This window comes from Sebastes fasciatus, chromosome 5 (assembly GCF_043250625.1).
Source record: "Sebastes fasciatus isolate fSebFas1 chromosome 5, fSebFas1.pri, whole genome shotgun sequence".
NCBI classification, from domain to species: domain Eukaryota; kingdom Metazoa; phylum Chordata; class Actinopteri; order Perciformes; family Sebastidae; genus Sebastes; species Sebastes fasciatus.
The window spans coordinates 4,464,708-4,479,581 of NC_133799.1; the positions used below are offsets into that span (position 1 = coordinate 4,464,708).

At 41.9% G+C, this 14,874-nt stretch overlaps 1 protein-coding gene across 15 annotated transcripts in view; it reads right to left on the minus strand.

The window, feature by feature from the left end:
• The window catches only part of ptprsa (protein tyrosine phosphatase receptor type Sa), a 278,016-nt gene that overhangs the window by 150,790 nt on the left and 112,352 nt on the right, over positions 1-14,874 (minus strand). For all 15 annotated transcript variants that reach the window (XM_074634605.1, XM_074634606.1, XM_074634614.1 and 12 more), the window contains one exon: positions 4,990-5,215. In XM_074634605.1, the coding sequence (XP_074490706.1) occupies positions 4,990-5,086 (97 nt within the window). In that variant the 5' untranslated portion in view covers positions 5,087-5,215. The remainder of the gene's footprint in view (positions 1-4,989; positions 5,216-14,874) is intronic.

The window sequence follows — 14,874 nt, forward strand, 5'->3', positions numbered from 1 at the left end:
TTGCCAGATAAGATCCAATGACAGAAAATAACTTTGATACGGTTTTATTAAAACAAATAAAACAAATACTTGCGGATGCACACATATGGTGATAGCTTGCTGGTTTGGTCCTTATCCTTGTTGCTAGCAAAGTCTACATTGCATATTTATACATTGTTTTCAAATTATTGTTATTTATGGACTCTTGGATGACGGGCCTTGAGCTAAAAGGTCCAAACAAACAATAAAAAATATATGAATATTATATGTTAACACAATTACTTTGAGTTTTTCTCATAAAACGAATGCCCAACACAGCCATCTAGTTTTATAGCTGCGCTACAACTAATATAGATCTACTTGCTCATTATGCTATAGCCACCTATGACATAGCTCAGGTGACACCTCATGCATTATTATAATGCAGCCTTTACACACACACACACACACACACACACACACACACACACACACACACACACACACACACACACACACAACCACATATACGTGCCCCTGCACACAAATGTCATGCAAACATGCAGACAAATATAGACATACGCACACAAACGGGGAGCCGAGCATTATTACGGTTGGGGTTGGTGGGATTTATTGAGGCATCTTTCTTTCTCTTTTGATTAAAAACGTCTCCTTCTCACTGTGATTTATGAGTTTAAATGGAAAGGATGGAGGGCAGAGAGAGAGGGGGGGAGAGGAAGGGATGACATCATGCTTTCAGCTGGGCTGTTCTGCAAAAGGGTGACATCCACTGTGTGTAGGTGTGGTTGTGTGTGTGAGAGGGAAAGTGTTGAAGTGGGGGTTAGTGTCCCCTCCCCAGTCCTCTCAGTCCACCAGGTGGGAATGAATATAATTGGACAACTGCCTGCATCACTGGGCTGTGTGTGTGTGTGTGTGTGTGTGTGCGTGTGTGTGTGTGTGTGTGTGGTGCATGTGGGTGTGAAAGACAATCAGAGAGAGCAAAAGGAGGTGAGTGTGTTGCATATATTTCCAGACATAATTGTGGGGCATTGCTGTGTGGCCCCAAACAAAGAAGAGAAAGAAGAGCGAGAGTGTGTGTGTGTGTGTGTGTGTGTGTGTGTGTGTGTGTGTGTGTGTGTGTGTGTGTGTGTGTGTGTGTGTGGCCAGGAGGGGATAGTAACAAGAAAAAAAAGAAAAAAAAATTAAAAAAAAAGTGTGAACATGAGCAGGAGACAATGAGACGGCGGGAGAGAGAGTGGGAGAGCTCGACAAAAACAGCGATCATATCCACAGGCAGAGCAGACAAAGACTGGCAGATACTGACAGATGGGGAGAGTGCCCTGCTGTTAGTGTATTTGTAAGTGTGTGTGTGTGTGTGTGTGTGTGTGTGTGTGTGTGTGTAAGAGAGAGAGAAAGAGAGAGAGAGAGAAAGAGAGAGAGAGAGAAAGAAAGAGAGGGGAAAGCTAATCTCCATCAAAGATGAAGCAGACTGAACTGAATGCCATTTAAACCAGGGTGAACAAACAGAGGCTGTGAATAAGTTCAATGGATGAGAAAAGCCAAGTCCTAACATAACGGGCAAGTAAACTGAAGACGAGAACATGCAACACTTCATGTGCAACATGTTACAGTAAGAGAAGGAGCTTTTGCACCTTTTGTTTTCCTTTCACTCTAAAAACGATTGTGTGGCCTCGCAGACAGAAAAGGCAAAAAGGAAAGAGAACAAAGGCATCTGTTTGACATCTGTCTGAGTGCAATTTCAGATGTTTTCAGCCAGCTGAGCTGAAAGACACTCGAATTATGCTACCAGACACTCAAACCGCCATGCAATCAAGAGCAGACAGCTCCGTTGCAACATGAGAAAAATCAAGTCCTCCTCGTGTTATCTCGAACCACCGAGAACACGCTCACTGAGTGTCAGAAACTCAGACAAATGAAAAGACAGACGGACGGAATGAGGCAAAAAAAAAAAATGAAATTGATCCTGCAAATGACCAGAAAAATCAAGCACGACTCAACTTCCTCAAAATTTCGGTTGCGGCACCTAGAAGGTGGAGCAGTTTGCCTAAAATGTCACATCTGTTCAATCTGATGAAGAGACATTTTAAGACAGATTTGCGTTCTCTTGCTCACAGTTTGTATGGATTCTGTCTCTTTGTTTAGACCTTTTAGACCTTGATCTAGTTTTGCAGCTTGTTTACATGATCTGAATATAGCTTCTTGCGTTTTGCTATATAGCGAGCATATAAGGCGTATACCTGCTCCTCCTGTGAAAAGCTCTTTGATCCAAACTTATTTTGTTGTTTAAATGCTACATGAAAAAAATTAGGGCTGTCAATCGATTCAAATATTTATCGCAAATTAATTGCACATTTTTATCTTTTCAAAATGTACCTTTAAAAGGGAGATTTGTCAAGTATTTAATATTCTTATCAACATGGGAGTGGGCAAACATGCTTGCTTTATGCAAATGTATATTTTTATTATTAGAAACCAGTTAACAACACAAAACAATGGTAATATTGTCCAGAAACCCTCACAGGTACTGCATTTAGCAAAAAGAAATATGCTCAGATCATAACCTGGCAAACTGCAGCCCAACAGGCAACAACAGCAGTCAGTGTGTCAGTGTGCTGACTTGACTATGACTTGCCACAAAACTGCATGTGATTATCATAAAGTGGGCATGTCTGTAAAGGGGAGACTCGTGGGTACCCATAGAACCCATTTTCATTCACATATCTTGAGGTCAGAGGTCAAAGGACCCTTTTGAAAATGGCTGTCAGGTTTTCCTCACCAAAATTTAGCATAAGATGTTTGATACCAATGGATTCCTTAGGTTTTATATGACACCAGTATCTTCACTCTAACTTCAAAAGTGAGCCCGCTACAACCTAATAATTGCAAGTTGTGTTAATGCGTTAAATAAATTAGTGGCGTTAAAACTAATTTGCGTTAACGCATTATTATCTTGTAACTTTGACAGCCCTCGAAGAAACTTGAACAAGGATCCCTCCATTTTTTTTTTACTTTTTGTCCAAGCAAATGTTGTACTGAGAGAGACACAGGCAGACAGGAGGGAGAGGATACAATTAAAACCAATCAAAATGGCATAATGTCATAGCGCTGCCTTTCCTTAGACACATACACAGACAAAACCACTGAGACACACATCATTTACATGTTGAACAAACTTCACTGACAAACTCTCACTCACAATAATCTACAGACACGTCATACATACATCATTCTATAACATACTCACCACCAACACACCTACTTACACACACACACAGGATTTACAAACAATGAAACCCAAGGGGGCGCCTCCCCACCTCGCCATCACTCTTGCTCTATTTCTCTGCAGAGCCTCCTCGTTGTTTTGTCTCCCTAATGCTGCTGTAAAGCCATCTTAACAGGGAAATGGTGCAGAACAAATCCTAAGCAGGAGTTGACAGGGTGGGATAAGAGACTACTGACGTTCCTCTGTTACTAACATAAGAAGTTATGGAGATTGATTCATACGGACATGCGTCATGTCTAAATTAGGGTGACCCTATTTTCAAACCCCCAAACTGGGACCCCCAAGTACAGAATTGTCATGCATGCGCACATGTATGCGCTAATAAGCACACACCATAGGTGTTTTCATGAGGATGGCTAACTTGGCGGACCTGTGGCGCACGTGGAGTGATCAGAAAGAAGGTAAAGGTGCGTGCATTAGAGGCTGTGGCAATCATGGCTTATCACACTCACATTTCACCCCCTTTAATCACATGGCTACCCCCCTCATGATGCACTGACAATTTGGGAATCCTGTTCCTCTGAGTTTTCCTCAGAAGAAGTTTATAGTTGTCTGGGGGGGAAGGACGGAAATGATTCACATCATGTTGTTCACCACAGCCACACCTCTACCTGAAGGCTATTCAAATTAAAAATGTGGAGCTCAGACAACATTTTGGTCAGGATGGAGATACCGGACGAACGGGCGGTCCTGAGGGAGCTCTAAGCGGAGCGAGAAGTTTTAAGTGATTCACAATTATTCACCTAAATGCCTGTTGATGTGCAGAATGAACTGTGTACAGCAACTAGGCCAATCACAATGACACATTTGATGTGCACATAAGCACAGAGGGCTCTATGGTTCAACAGTCTGATGCTGGTTGCACAAAATGTCCTTTCGTAGTGGCTTGACAGCGTGCAACATACTCTAGTTAGAGACTGCAGTGGGGTGCGCTGTGCTCCGGAATAATGAGTTGGACAGAACATGATCAATGTCTATGTAAGTATTATTTTAATTGTGGTGAAAACCGGGACAATTAGTGACTGTTGAAAACCGGGACATCTGAGTGTTTTACAGATGTCTGTCGGGACTCGGGACATCCAGCTTGAAACCGGGACAATCTCGGACAAACCGGGACAAACCGGGACACCTTGGTCACCGTAGTCTAAATGGTGAAATATTTTGAGACATCATGATTTTAAAATTCCTGTTAGGGTCTGATCTGTATCACAAAAAAAGTCTTTTCAACAACACACTGTCTATCAACAGCTACATGTCCTCGTCTTTGAGCCTTTGAGCAAAATACTGGAGGCCCTACAGGCGCACTCATTATAAATAACGTTACGATATACAGTATATTTTAGTATTTTGTAGTGGAATTCTTATTTTCTTTGGCTGAGGCAGAAGTAGAGACATCCCAAAGAACAGCATACCTTTTGGAGACAGAGACAGCCTTTTCCAAGATGAGATATCAACAATTTGAGATAAATGCCTTACATGCCTTTACACGCTCACCAAAAGCAAACTCAAAGGGCAGTAGCAAAAAGCAGCTGAAGTATCTCTATGAAAGGCTCGAGGAAGGAAGTGTCCACCGACGCTTTGTTTAATGCCACCTCTCCACCTGTCTGCAATACTCTCCGTTTCTAACCCGTGTATCAGATATAACCGACGGACCTCTAAAGGGCACTGCACAGGAAAGCTGAGAAGTTATAAGTAGCAGCACGGCTAGGCGGCGTCTCGATACTTACATAAGGCGTGGGAGCCGGTGAGCAGCAGCGATAGCAGCAGAGTGGTGACGGGCAGCAGGATTGGCAAGGAGAGGCGAGGGGCACCGCTGGCGGCCATCTTGGCTCCAGTAGGGAAGGGGAGGGGGCAGGGAGGGGCGGGGCGGGAGTGATCTTTGACCCGGCTGGAGAGCCGAGGCCCCGGCTGCGCAGGGGAGGTTGGGGTCTTCACGCAGGACGGCTTGGCACTCTGGGAAAAGGAAGAAAAGACATGAAATATTAGACATTTTTGCAACTTCAAGTTTGTTGAGGTCCATACATCCACAATCTTAGTTCCAAACAGACACAATACAGTTTTACACACATAAGGAACATGACTAGTTTGCGATAACATGTCGTGACAGTGAGGTGACACTTGCAACAGTTCCAGATGGGAGAAAAATGCCCTTTAAATTAAATGGTGCCAAACTACATGCATTACTTTTGAGCATTTGACAGGATGCTCTTAGCCGGAGCCACTTGCAGCGAGTGCAGTGAAGGTTCTGCTAGACAGACAGGACATGTGCATTTTGATCAAAACACAGACTGCTGTAGGCCACTCTGCTGCGCTTTTCACAGCCCCTCATTGCTGCTGCTGACACATAAATGGAAGGAAGGTAATAAGGTGGAAGCAAAGAGTCACACACCCCAAACCCTGTAACCTCCCCAATCTCTCAACACGGGCCCTCTCACATCCCTTAATTAGCAGGGGAGTCGCTGTTTTCTCTCTGTTTTTCCTTCCTAATCGCCGGATCTTGTCGTTATTTGCTTATCTCATTGCCTTGTAATTACACAGGCACCCAACGATATTCCCGGCACCGTCTCTTTGTTTTAGTCAAATTGCCATTAATCCCCCCAAGCTTCACAGAAGGGCTGGGGACGCCTCCCACCACACGCACATTATTTCCGTCATTGATATGTCTGGTGCAGCACAGAGCCAACACCAACTGGTTAAACATACTCTGTAATTAGAAAGATGTGAATAAAGAGGCGGAGAAAGAAAGAAGTGAGAGAGATCCATGACATGAATGTAATGAGTTTGTCAAATTTCTCGGCGAAAAAGCGACGTCTGCGTCAGCGATCGAGCTGTAAACACAGAACTGTTCCTCCTCAGAGGGTCCCAGACGACAGCACCCAGGTTCAAGCCCCTGTGTCATCTGCTTCAGTGTCCTTGTGCAAGACACTGAACTCCTCTCAGCTACAGGGATGCTGCTGTTCAGCTGAGCCCACAGGAGGGGTGAGGGCGACGCTCCAGAAGTGAGATTAATTACCTGCACACTGGGTGGTTAACAGGGTACTATATGGTACAAACTGTGCAGACGGTGTGCAGGTATATTGTAGATGCCCTAAAGCAACTTTTGTTTTTTCCCGGGTAACCTAGAGGTTAAAGATAATATTCTGTCAACACAGGTTTACGGTTTTGATCCGTGACAGTGACACAGCCACTTTCAAACTGTCCCTGAACACATCGTAAAGTCTTTACCTGCAAACTCACTGCATGCTGCTTTTGACAAGAGTGCCAGTGGCTGGAATGTGAACTGGATGGACTTCAAAAATAGCATAACTGACTGACAGTTACAATCTCTGTCATTCAGATGTTATCAGGATCAGAAGTACACAGGCTAAGACACACAATTATACCGATGGAATGGAAGGATATGTAGTCAGAGTTGAGGGGGTTGATGCAGCATAGTATTGCGATATTTCGCGTATCAATATTGTTGTCCCCCCGAATGCTTGTTTTCTTTTTTATACCCAAATGAGCTTTATTTTATTGTAGTGTATTCAGTTGTGAAACAGAAAATGTTCCCATATTCTCTGAAGATTCTCCTGGATGCTCTCAGTGTAATCTAGAACATCTCTCCCAATTCATTGGGTTCATCTTCTGATGACATCAGAAGTTTGAGTTTTAGCACTCTAGTTTTTTGGATTTGGGAGAGAGTTGTTTATGTTTACTATTTTTTTAACTATAGGAATAACTTGTATGAATTTTGAAAATGGGCGTAGTTCCCCTTTAACCTCTTTACGGATGCTATTCTGTCTTTCAGCGGTTGTAGCTGGCTCAGTCTTAAAGTTAGAGTAAAGATACTGGTATTATATGAAACTAGAAAACCCGAAGGAATGTCATGTTGGCTTGTCTGGATGAACACCAAATAACGCTCCAAAGTTATGCTAAATTTTGGTAAGGCAAGACTGGCTTGGCCATTTTCAAAGGGGTCCGTTGACCTCTGACCTCAAAATATTGGAATGAAAACTCAGAGACGAACAGAGTGAATATTGTATCCTATTAGATAAAACAGATGTTGACAAACTGCATAATTTGCAGTTGAAAAAAAAGGTAATATATTGCAATATATCTTAACGCAAAACGTTTAAAATCGCAGATCATAATGTGACTTAAGTATCGTGATAATATTGTACTGTGGGGCCACTGGTGATTCCCACCCCTAGTCAGAATACAGTATATAAACTACCTCACTTACATAATCATTTATAAAAAAATATCTTATGTCATGTTATTTGGAGTAGAAAGTATGGAAACACTGACGGTCGACAACCGTGATGCGGGTAAATCTTAAAAAAAAAATGTATTTAAAAAAAAAAATAAAGTAAATCACCTTACTTAAAAAGAGTGATTATGTCGGCCGTACGTCAAGCTGCTACGTTGTAAGAGGAGTTAAAAGGTTAATATATGAAGCTGCTTTACAGGGCTGAGTTTGTGACTGTGGCCTTGTGAGAGAGGCATACAACCACAGCTAATTGCAGTGTAACCAAGCACCTCAGACAGCAGGCGTATATACAAGCGCCCCACCCTTCACAGCTTACCGGTCCGGGCTCTACAGCTGGCAAGATGAAAACAGACAGACCCACGCGGCAGCAGGCACTTAAAAAATATGCAACAAAAAAACCTATATATGACACAAACGCACACATACAGTGTAAAGCTACCGGCCTCCTTTTTCAGAATTCAGACAGAGAAATTCAACAATGCGTGACACAGGCACACTTACAAAAACACAAAGGTGTAGAGCAACAATAGGTCTTTTGTGGCGACGCCATGCCAGAAAAAAAAAGAGTGTGTGTCTTTCAGAAGCTCGGCTCATCTTTCAACACAACACTATACGCACACGACCAACATGTGTGTCCTTGCTTGTTCTTCTTCTTCTATTTCTTGGCCTGGAGGGCAGGTGAAGTCATTGGTGAGAACTGAGGGAAATACAGAAACATGAATACAGAGGATGGGGGGGAGTATCAAATTACCCAGAGACCTCTGAATGATGGCCTTATTGTTCCGACTGTAAACATTGGTGGAGGTAGAGGGAATCTTGCCATGCCTGTAGGGAATGACTCCATCTATGCTCACAAAGTGCCTAGGTTATGATTTATGGCCCTCCCCTTAGGGTATGGCTTTCTGTCTCCAACTCTGGTTGCTATACAAACTTCACAACACAATTACAACAGCTATTGTTGTTGAACGGCCTCGCCAAACATAACCTGAGGACAGGTGTGGGCTCTGGTTTAACTATAGTCAGACTCTGTCTACACAGCTCAACGCTGCCTTTTCTGAACTATAAATACAAAATAAGAATAGATAAAGAAGCTTGGATTGAAAGACAAATACATGCTTGCATATATTCTTTATTAATCCCTGAGCGGCTGGAGAAGCTAAAGCCTCACCGAAGCAAAATTTTAACTTTCAAAGCAACTCTAAACAGAGATGCCAACGTGTCAAAAAAGCAGTCCTTCGCTCAAAAGGAAGACATGGTATGGAAAGCACAGCTATTAGCACCTCCATGGGAAAACCTGTCAACTCTCGCTAAAAGCATTCATCACTTTGCCTCCAGAAACCGGCAGAGCAGTATTTAGCATTCTGGCAATGCTAGCAGAGAGGCCAATCGATTGATAAACCATTACCTCAGCTGCTTCCACATTATAGGCCGTGATCGAGAGGAAACTGCTAATGGTCATGTTTTGCAGGTATCAATGTGACTTGGACGACTGCAACTATTTACTAATTTCTTTGGGAAATCACACTAATTAGTAATAGATAGCGATTGTTAAGCTTGCACAAGATAATTGGACAAGTAAAATCCCTGTAGTCAAATACTAACTAACTTACGACTCCCAAGTGTCCAGTGCAGGTGCACAGAGGTTAACGTTACCATGAGAAGATTAGTTGTATGCAAGTGGCAACATCCTGTGCTGAGAAACGAAGCCAACGAGGAAGTGCCAAAACCTGCAGCTCCTCAAATGACCACTTGAGGCTGGCTCCAAAAACGAGTCAATCCCCATTGACCCCCATGTTAAAACATAGCATATTTTTCCTAGAAGATTAGAAGTAAGTCCACCAAACCAGATCAAAAAGGTGAGTGAATAATAGACTTACAAGTGCAACTCCAATGGGAAGCCAATGTTATTCAGTATTTGCCAATATGCAAGTCACAATCATTTATTAGACACAATGATTACAAGGCTTTCCGCCATCAGGTGGAATTAAAATATTTAACATTCAAAACAGCTTTAAGCAAATTCCTACAAAGAAATGCAATGAAATAAGTGCTGCTCATTTTTTGTTTCAGACAGACAGACAGTCTTACTGTGACAAAGTCCATCCATTAAATTCTGGGTTATTCCCACTGATGGGCAATGAATATATTTTGAAGCTAGAACTTTTTTTTTTTTTCTTTTTTAATATCAGGCCATCACTCGAGACGTTAACCAGTCGCCAGGCTTCAGTAATTACAGCCAAAATGGCAGCACAATTTCCACTGAGTGGTGGCAGTCGCTGGCTATCAGGGACTCTCGGTTTGACATGGTCAAGCTTTAAATTCAGCTCGTTTCCCCATGCAATATTGATACTAATGCATTTGATTACTGAGATTGAGAAAGGCCGCGAAGGGAAAGAGGAGATGGGAATTTGCGCCATAAGCATGAAATGAGAGCAGGACCAATAGATATAAAAACTGTGTGCACATGCACACCTACACACATGCCACAATGGGCCAAGAGAAATGAAAAAGGAAACCATATAAAGTGAATGAAGGTCCAGGTATATTCCTCTAGAAGAGACCACGAGACTAGTGACTTCAAGACACCGAGCTATTTCCATCCACTCATACACACTCTACTCTTACAAACACTTCTTCCCACACACACACACACACACACACACACACACACACACACACACACACACACACACACACACACACACACACACACACACACACACACACACACACACACACACACACACACACACACACACACACACACTGCAAAGATGTGAAGTTGTATTCACGAGGAGAAAAACAACCATGACCTGAGGGACCACATTAATAATCCCTTTTATGAGGTGAACAGTAAGCTCACTTCACACACAGTTAAAAAGCCCTCAGTTTGGTCTGGCTGGATGATCAAAATGGCGTGTTTGATGTCTAGAACTTCAAAAAGAATAATATTTTCTGTGTTTGTCTAGTCCAAAAAAAAATAGTTGGACTTTCTGCAGGGTTATGATCGTTTTTTTATGCATTGTTTGGTTTCTAGAGCGCGTGTGTGTCAACAACATCTATTTTTCTGGCTCCAGGACACTGACAGTCCCTGTTTACAGTGATTTCCTGCTGGTAGGGATGTTGTTAATAATCCAGGAATGAGTATTAGGCCCCCTCTACCCTGTCAGGAACTCTGAGGAGGTCGTGGCAAACTCTGTCCAATTATTACTCAGAAGAGTAAAGCTTTTCTTTTTCTAGAAAATCTAATTTCCAACACATCAACTCCCAGGATACAAATCTAAAAAAAAAAAAGCAAAGTTTAGTAATTATTATACAAAAATGATATTTCATTATTTAACATGTGTTAAATGTTAGGATAAGTTAGCCTATTCAGAATTGTACAGAATGAGTCTGTGAGTGATGCTGATGGCGTTGCCGCCGCAAAGACAAAGGTCGATCTACCACAAAAAGGCTGACTACCTCTGATTGAGTTTGAGTATAAGAGATTAAAACTTCTCGGATTTAAGCAGCTAATGTGAGTGAAATCCAGCAAAGGAGAAGTATTATGAACTATGATTATTTCTATAAAGGGCACGAACGGGTCATGTGGAATGAGCTGAGACCTACGTATATAGGTCAATTTCTTCAAATGGGAACATTATTTGCAACAAGGGCCACTAATGACATAACATCAATGTTCTTGTTCAATGCCTCCCGCCTACAAAAAAGCCTAACGGAGGTTTTTAAATTACTCTAATATGCCACTAATGCCACTTATTTGAGGGCCGCTTTGGCAATTTTGAACTCATATTTAAAGCAGTCAAGTTATGCTATAGGCTACTTGAGGAAGATATGTGAATGTTTCGAAGAGAAGGGGCAAAGGTGAATTATCAGAATGCACATCCATATCTGCTAAGTGGCCAACGTTACCATTAAGCAGCTTATGCTACACAAGCCACTTATGTTAGACAACCACAGAGAAATCCATATTATCATATCTGCTTGCTTATTGCTTATTGCTAGTTGCTACTGGTAGCCAGTTTGTAGGCTAGATAGTAGTCAGTAAAATCCTTTATATCCCTTCTTAAAACATACTTTTATCGGAGAGCCTTTCCTGATTTTATTTGAGTATTAATTTCCTTGAACTCTCTTTTATTTATTTTGAACAATGTTATATTTTATGGAATGTCTCTTATTTTGCTGCCCTTGTGAAGCATTTTGTTCTGTTTTGAAAAGTGTTCTTATTTGTATTACTACAACTAACATAGCCCGACAGTAGATGCTAAGTGACACCAAGGGGCGTGACAAAGCGGCATTATGTGACGAGTTTGGATGAGAAAGTTTAGTATCACAGAAAGAAGGAAATGCATCTCACAATAAAACATTCCCTCCCCTAAAAAGGGTGGGCCTGTATGTGAAAAAAACAAAACAGTCTGAATTTCACTTAAAGGACAAAAATGTAATCTTCTAGGACAATATTGTGTGGATTTGAAAATGTTTCGGCTGACATAAAATCCACAGGAATGACATGAAATCTTTGAAAACTCTTTATCATAGATTTGTGATTTAAATGACAAAGAACGAGGCTGACGCAGTAGCCGATTGTCATGAAAATAAGCCAGAGTGAACTGTGCTGTTTTCTGTTGTAGGATGATGGAAAAATACTAATTTTCAAGCGAATACTGCCTTTTTCATGGCCTTCTCTAAACTCGGCCATTTGCTGGCTGCTGTTTATGTTCAGCCTTCAGCCGCTGCCTCTCCGTCTGCAGGCTTTTACCTTCGATGAAGTTTTTACGCATTAGCTCAGAGTTACAGGCTTTTACCTCAACCAGTTTACAGCCGTCCACTGATTCATACCCTACAGAAGAGCACCAACACACAGATGTAAAAGACGCAGGTCCATTTAGTGTGTCCGTATGGATTATGACGAGGTTATTAGTATGTATAGGTCAGTGCTTGTGTATTTGTGCTTCTGTGAACAATTTTTTCCATGTGTGTTTTTTGTGCATATATTCATTAGTATGTATTTATACTTGCATGAGTACATGTATTTATGTGCACTTAAATATGTACATATAAACTACTGCTTTATATTTGTAGTAGTTTGTATTTGCATATGTGCAGTTGATTTGTTTTTGCATTACTATGTGTGCATTTGGCATATAAGTATGTAATAATTTAGAGAGACCTTATTTATGTGCCCACATATTTACTTATGTGTGTGTGTCTTTGTGAGAAGCAGAGATATCCCCACACACACACACATACACACACACAAACACACACATACACACACACACAAACACACACATACACACGCCCCAACCTCAGTCATAAAACAAGTCTATAGCAGCCATCTGTTTTTCACCATGTTGAAATCCTCACAGTATTGATTCCATGTGTCATTGGTAAGGTTTTCCTCCCGCCTTCCTTCCCCCTCTCTCTCTCTCTCTCTCTCTCTCTCTCAATCTCACCTCTCACTCACTGCACCCTTTTAGGTTTCTGCATCAGAGTATTGGCTACCACTTCAGGCAAAAACCACCATGAGAAAAAAATAAAACTATTCATCCGCCAACCAGTCAAGTTGCAGTTTACATCCATGTCTGTCCAAAATGTCATCCCTCCATTATTTTATCCAATTTGACATTTTTGTGAAATTGATAATTGATTGATTGATTAGCATATGAATTATAGAGCTATGGCCAAAAATAGAGATGCTCCGATACCATTTTTTCCTTCCCGATACCGACTCGGATACCGAGTACCCATCTAATACCAGCGTGATAAACATATAGTTATTATTATTATTATTATTATTATTATCAATATAACAGCTGTTTACTGCTGACTATGTATGGATGTGATATGACTTATACTTTCAGCTGCGTAGGAGTCGTATTAAGTTGCTGCTGATGAAAACCAACATTTCCTGATTTTGCTGCTTAATTAAAAAAGCTTTTAAATAACAATATAACGAGGGGGCTTTTATTGTGAAGAATATGGGAAATGAAATATGTTCATCACCGTTTTAAAGCCGCTCCTGTGACCACTAGTCCCAGCCGTGGTTACACACATCCTCAAGCAGGTAGCTCTGTTGTAATGGAGACGTAATTCCCTTCCGCAGTGGGCTGAAACGCAGTGTCATGTATGGAAAAACTGTACTCAACACGGGAACTTAGCTTGTGTCTTGAGGAGTTGAAGCATTTATTCACCGACAGCCTAAACTGTACACACACTGCATTGCTACACTCACAGCTAGTTACTGCTGACTCATCTGCATAGATTTCCGTATTCACCGATACCTGATCCCGAATTTTGGGCTGTATCGGACACATTTTCGATACTGGTATTGGCATCCGAACAACTCTAGCCAAAAACGTGTTTTGTGAGGTCACAGTAACTTGACCTTTGACCACCGAATTCTAATCAGTTCATTCTTGAGTCCAAGCGGACATTTGTGCCAAATTTGAAGAAATTCCCTGAAGGCGTTCCTGAGATATCGCGTCCACGATAAGTATGTACGGACAGACGGATGGACGGACAACCTGGAAACATAATTCCTCTGGTCACAGCTATCGCAGGCGCAGATGCATGAAAATGGAGAACCCAACCCAGTGCACACTGAGATACCTTAAGTAAATGGTGAGAGACATATGGGCAGTGCGCGTGACGGAGGATCTGTGTGTGAATGAAAGTGTGTTGAGTTTCTAAATATATCCCCCTGATCAAACTAGTTGTCCTTCAAATCCTCCATCTCTGTTTTCTTTTTCTCCCACTAACCCCCTCCCCTCCTCTCCCTCATTTCCTCTCTCTCCTTCCCTTCCCCCCTCAAACTCATGCATACTAAACTATGCTTGCATTGCAGATGTTTGGTAGGGAATCACATGAATTTGCATGGAACTGCAGGACTATTATGTAAATGCCCCAGTGTGTATCTACCTCCCAGCTTCACTCTTTCGCTGCCATCCACTCCGTCCTGAGAGATCCACGTCAGAGGAGTTTGAAAAAAAGGCGCACCTGTCAGCAGCCACCGTGTGTAGGGAAGCCCAATATTTAATACTTATTGCAAGATATTGTCTGTAGCAATAACATGACTAACATCAAATGCAACAGTAGAATAAACTGCACTCATGCAACAGGTATGCAGAGAGACAAAGTTTGTACCTAGAAAATAAACCCTAAGAGCATATTATAAGTAAAATGCAAATTTGTATTATGGCAACGCATGAGCACACTTTTTTTGCCTAAAGTGAAGGTTGTTTGCGTACGTAGGAAGAACTGCACTGGCGTGACCTCATTAAGAGATTGCAGAACGCCCTGCCCTAGCAACCTCTCCTTGGAGTCGCTTTCCCATGAGCCTTTGCCCTCAACTGTTCCC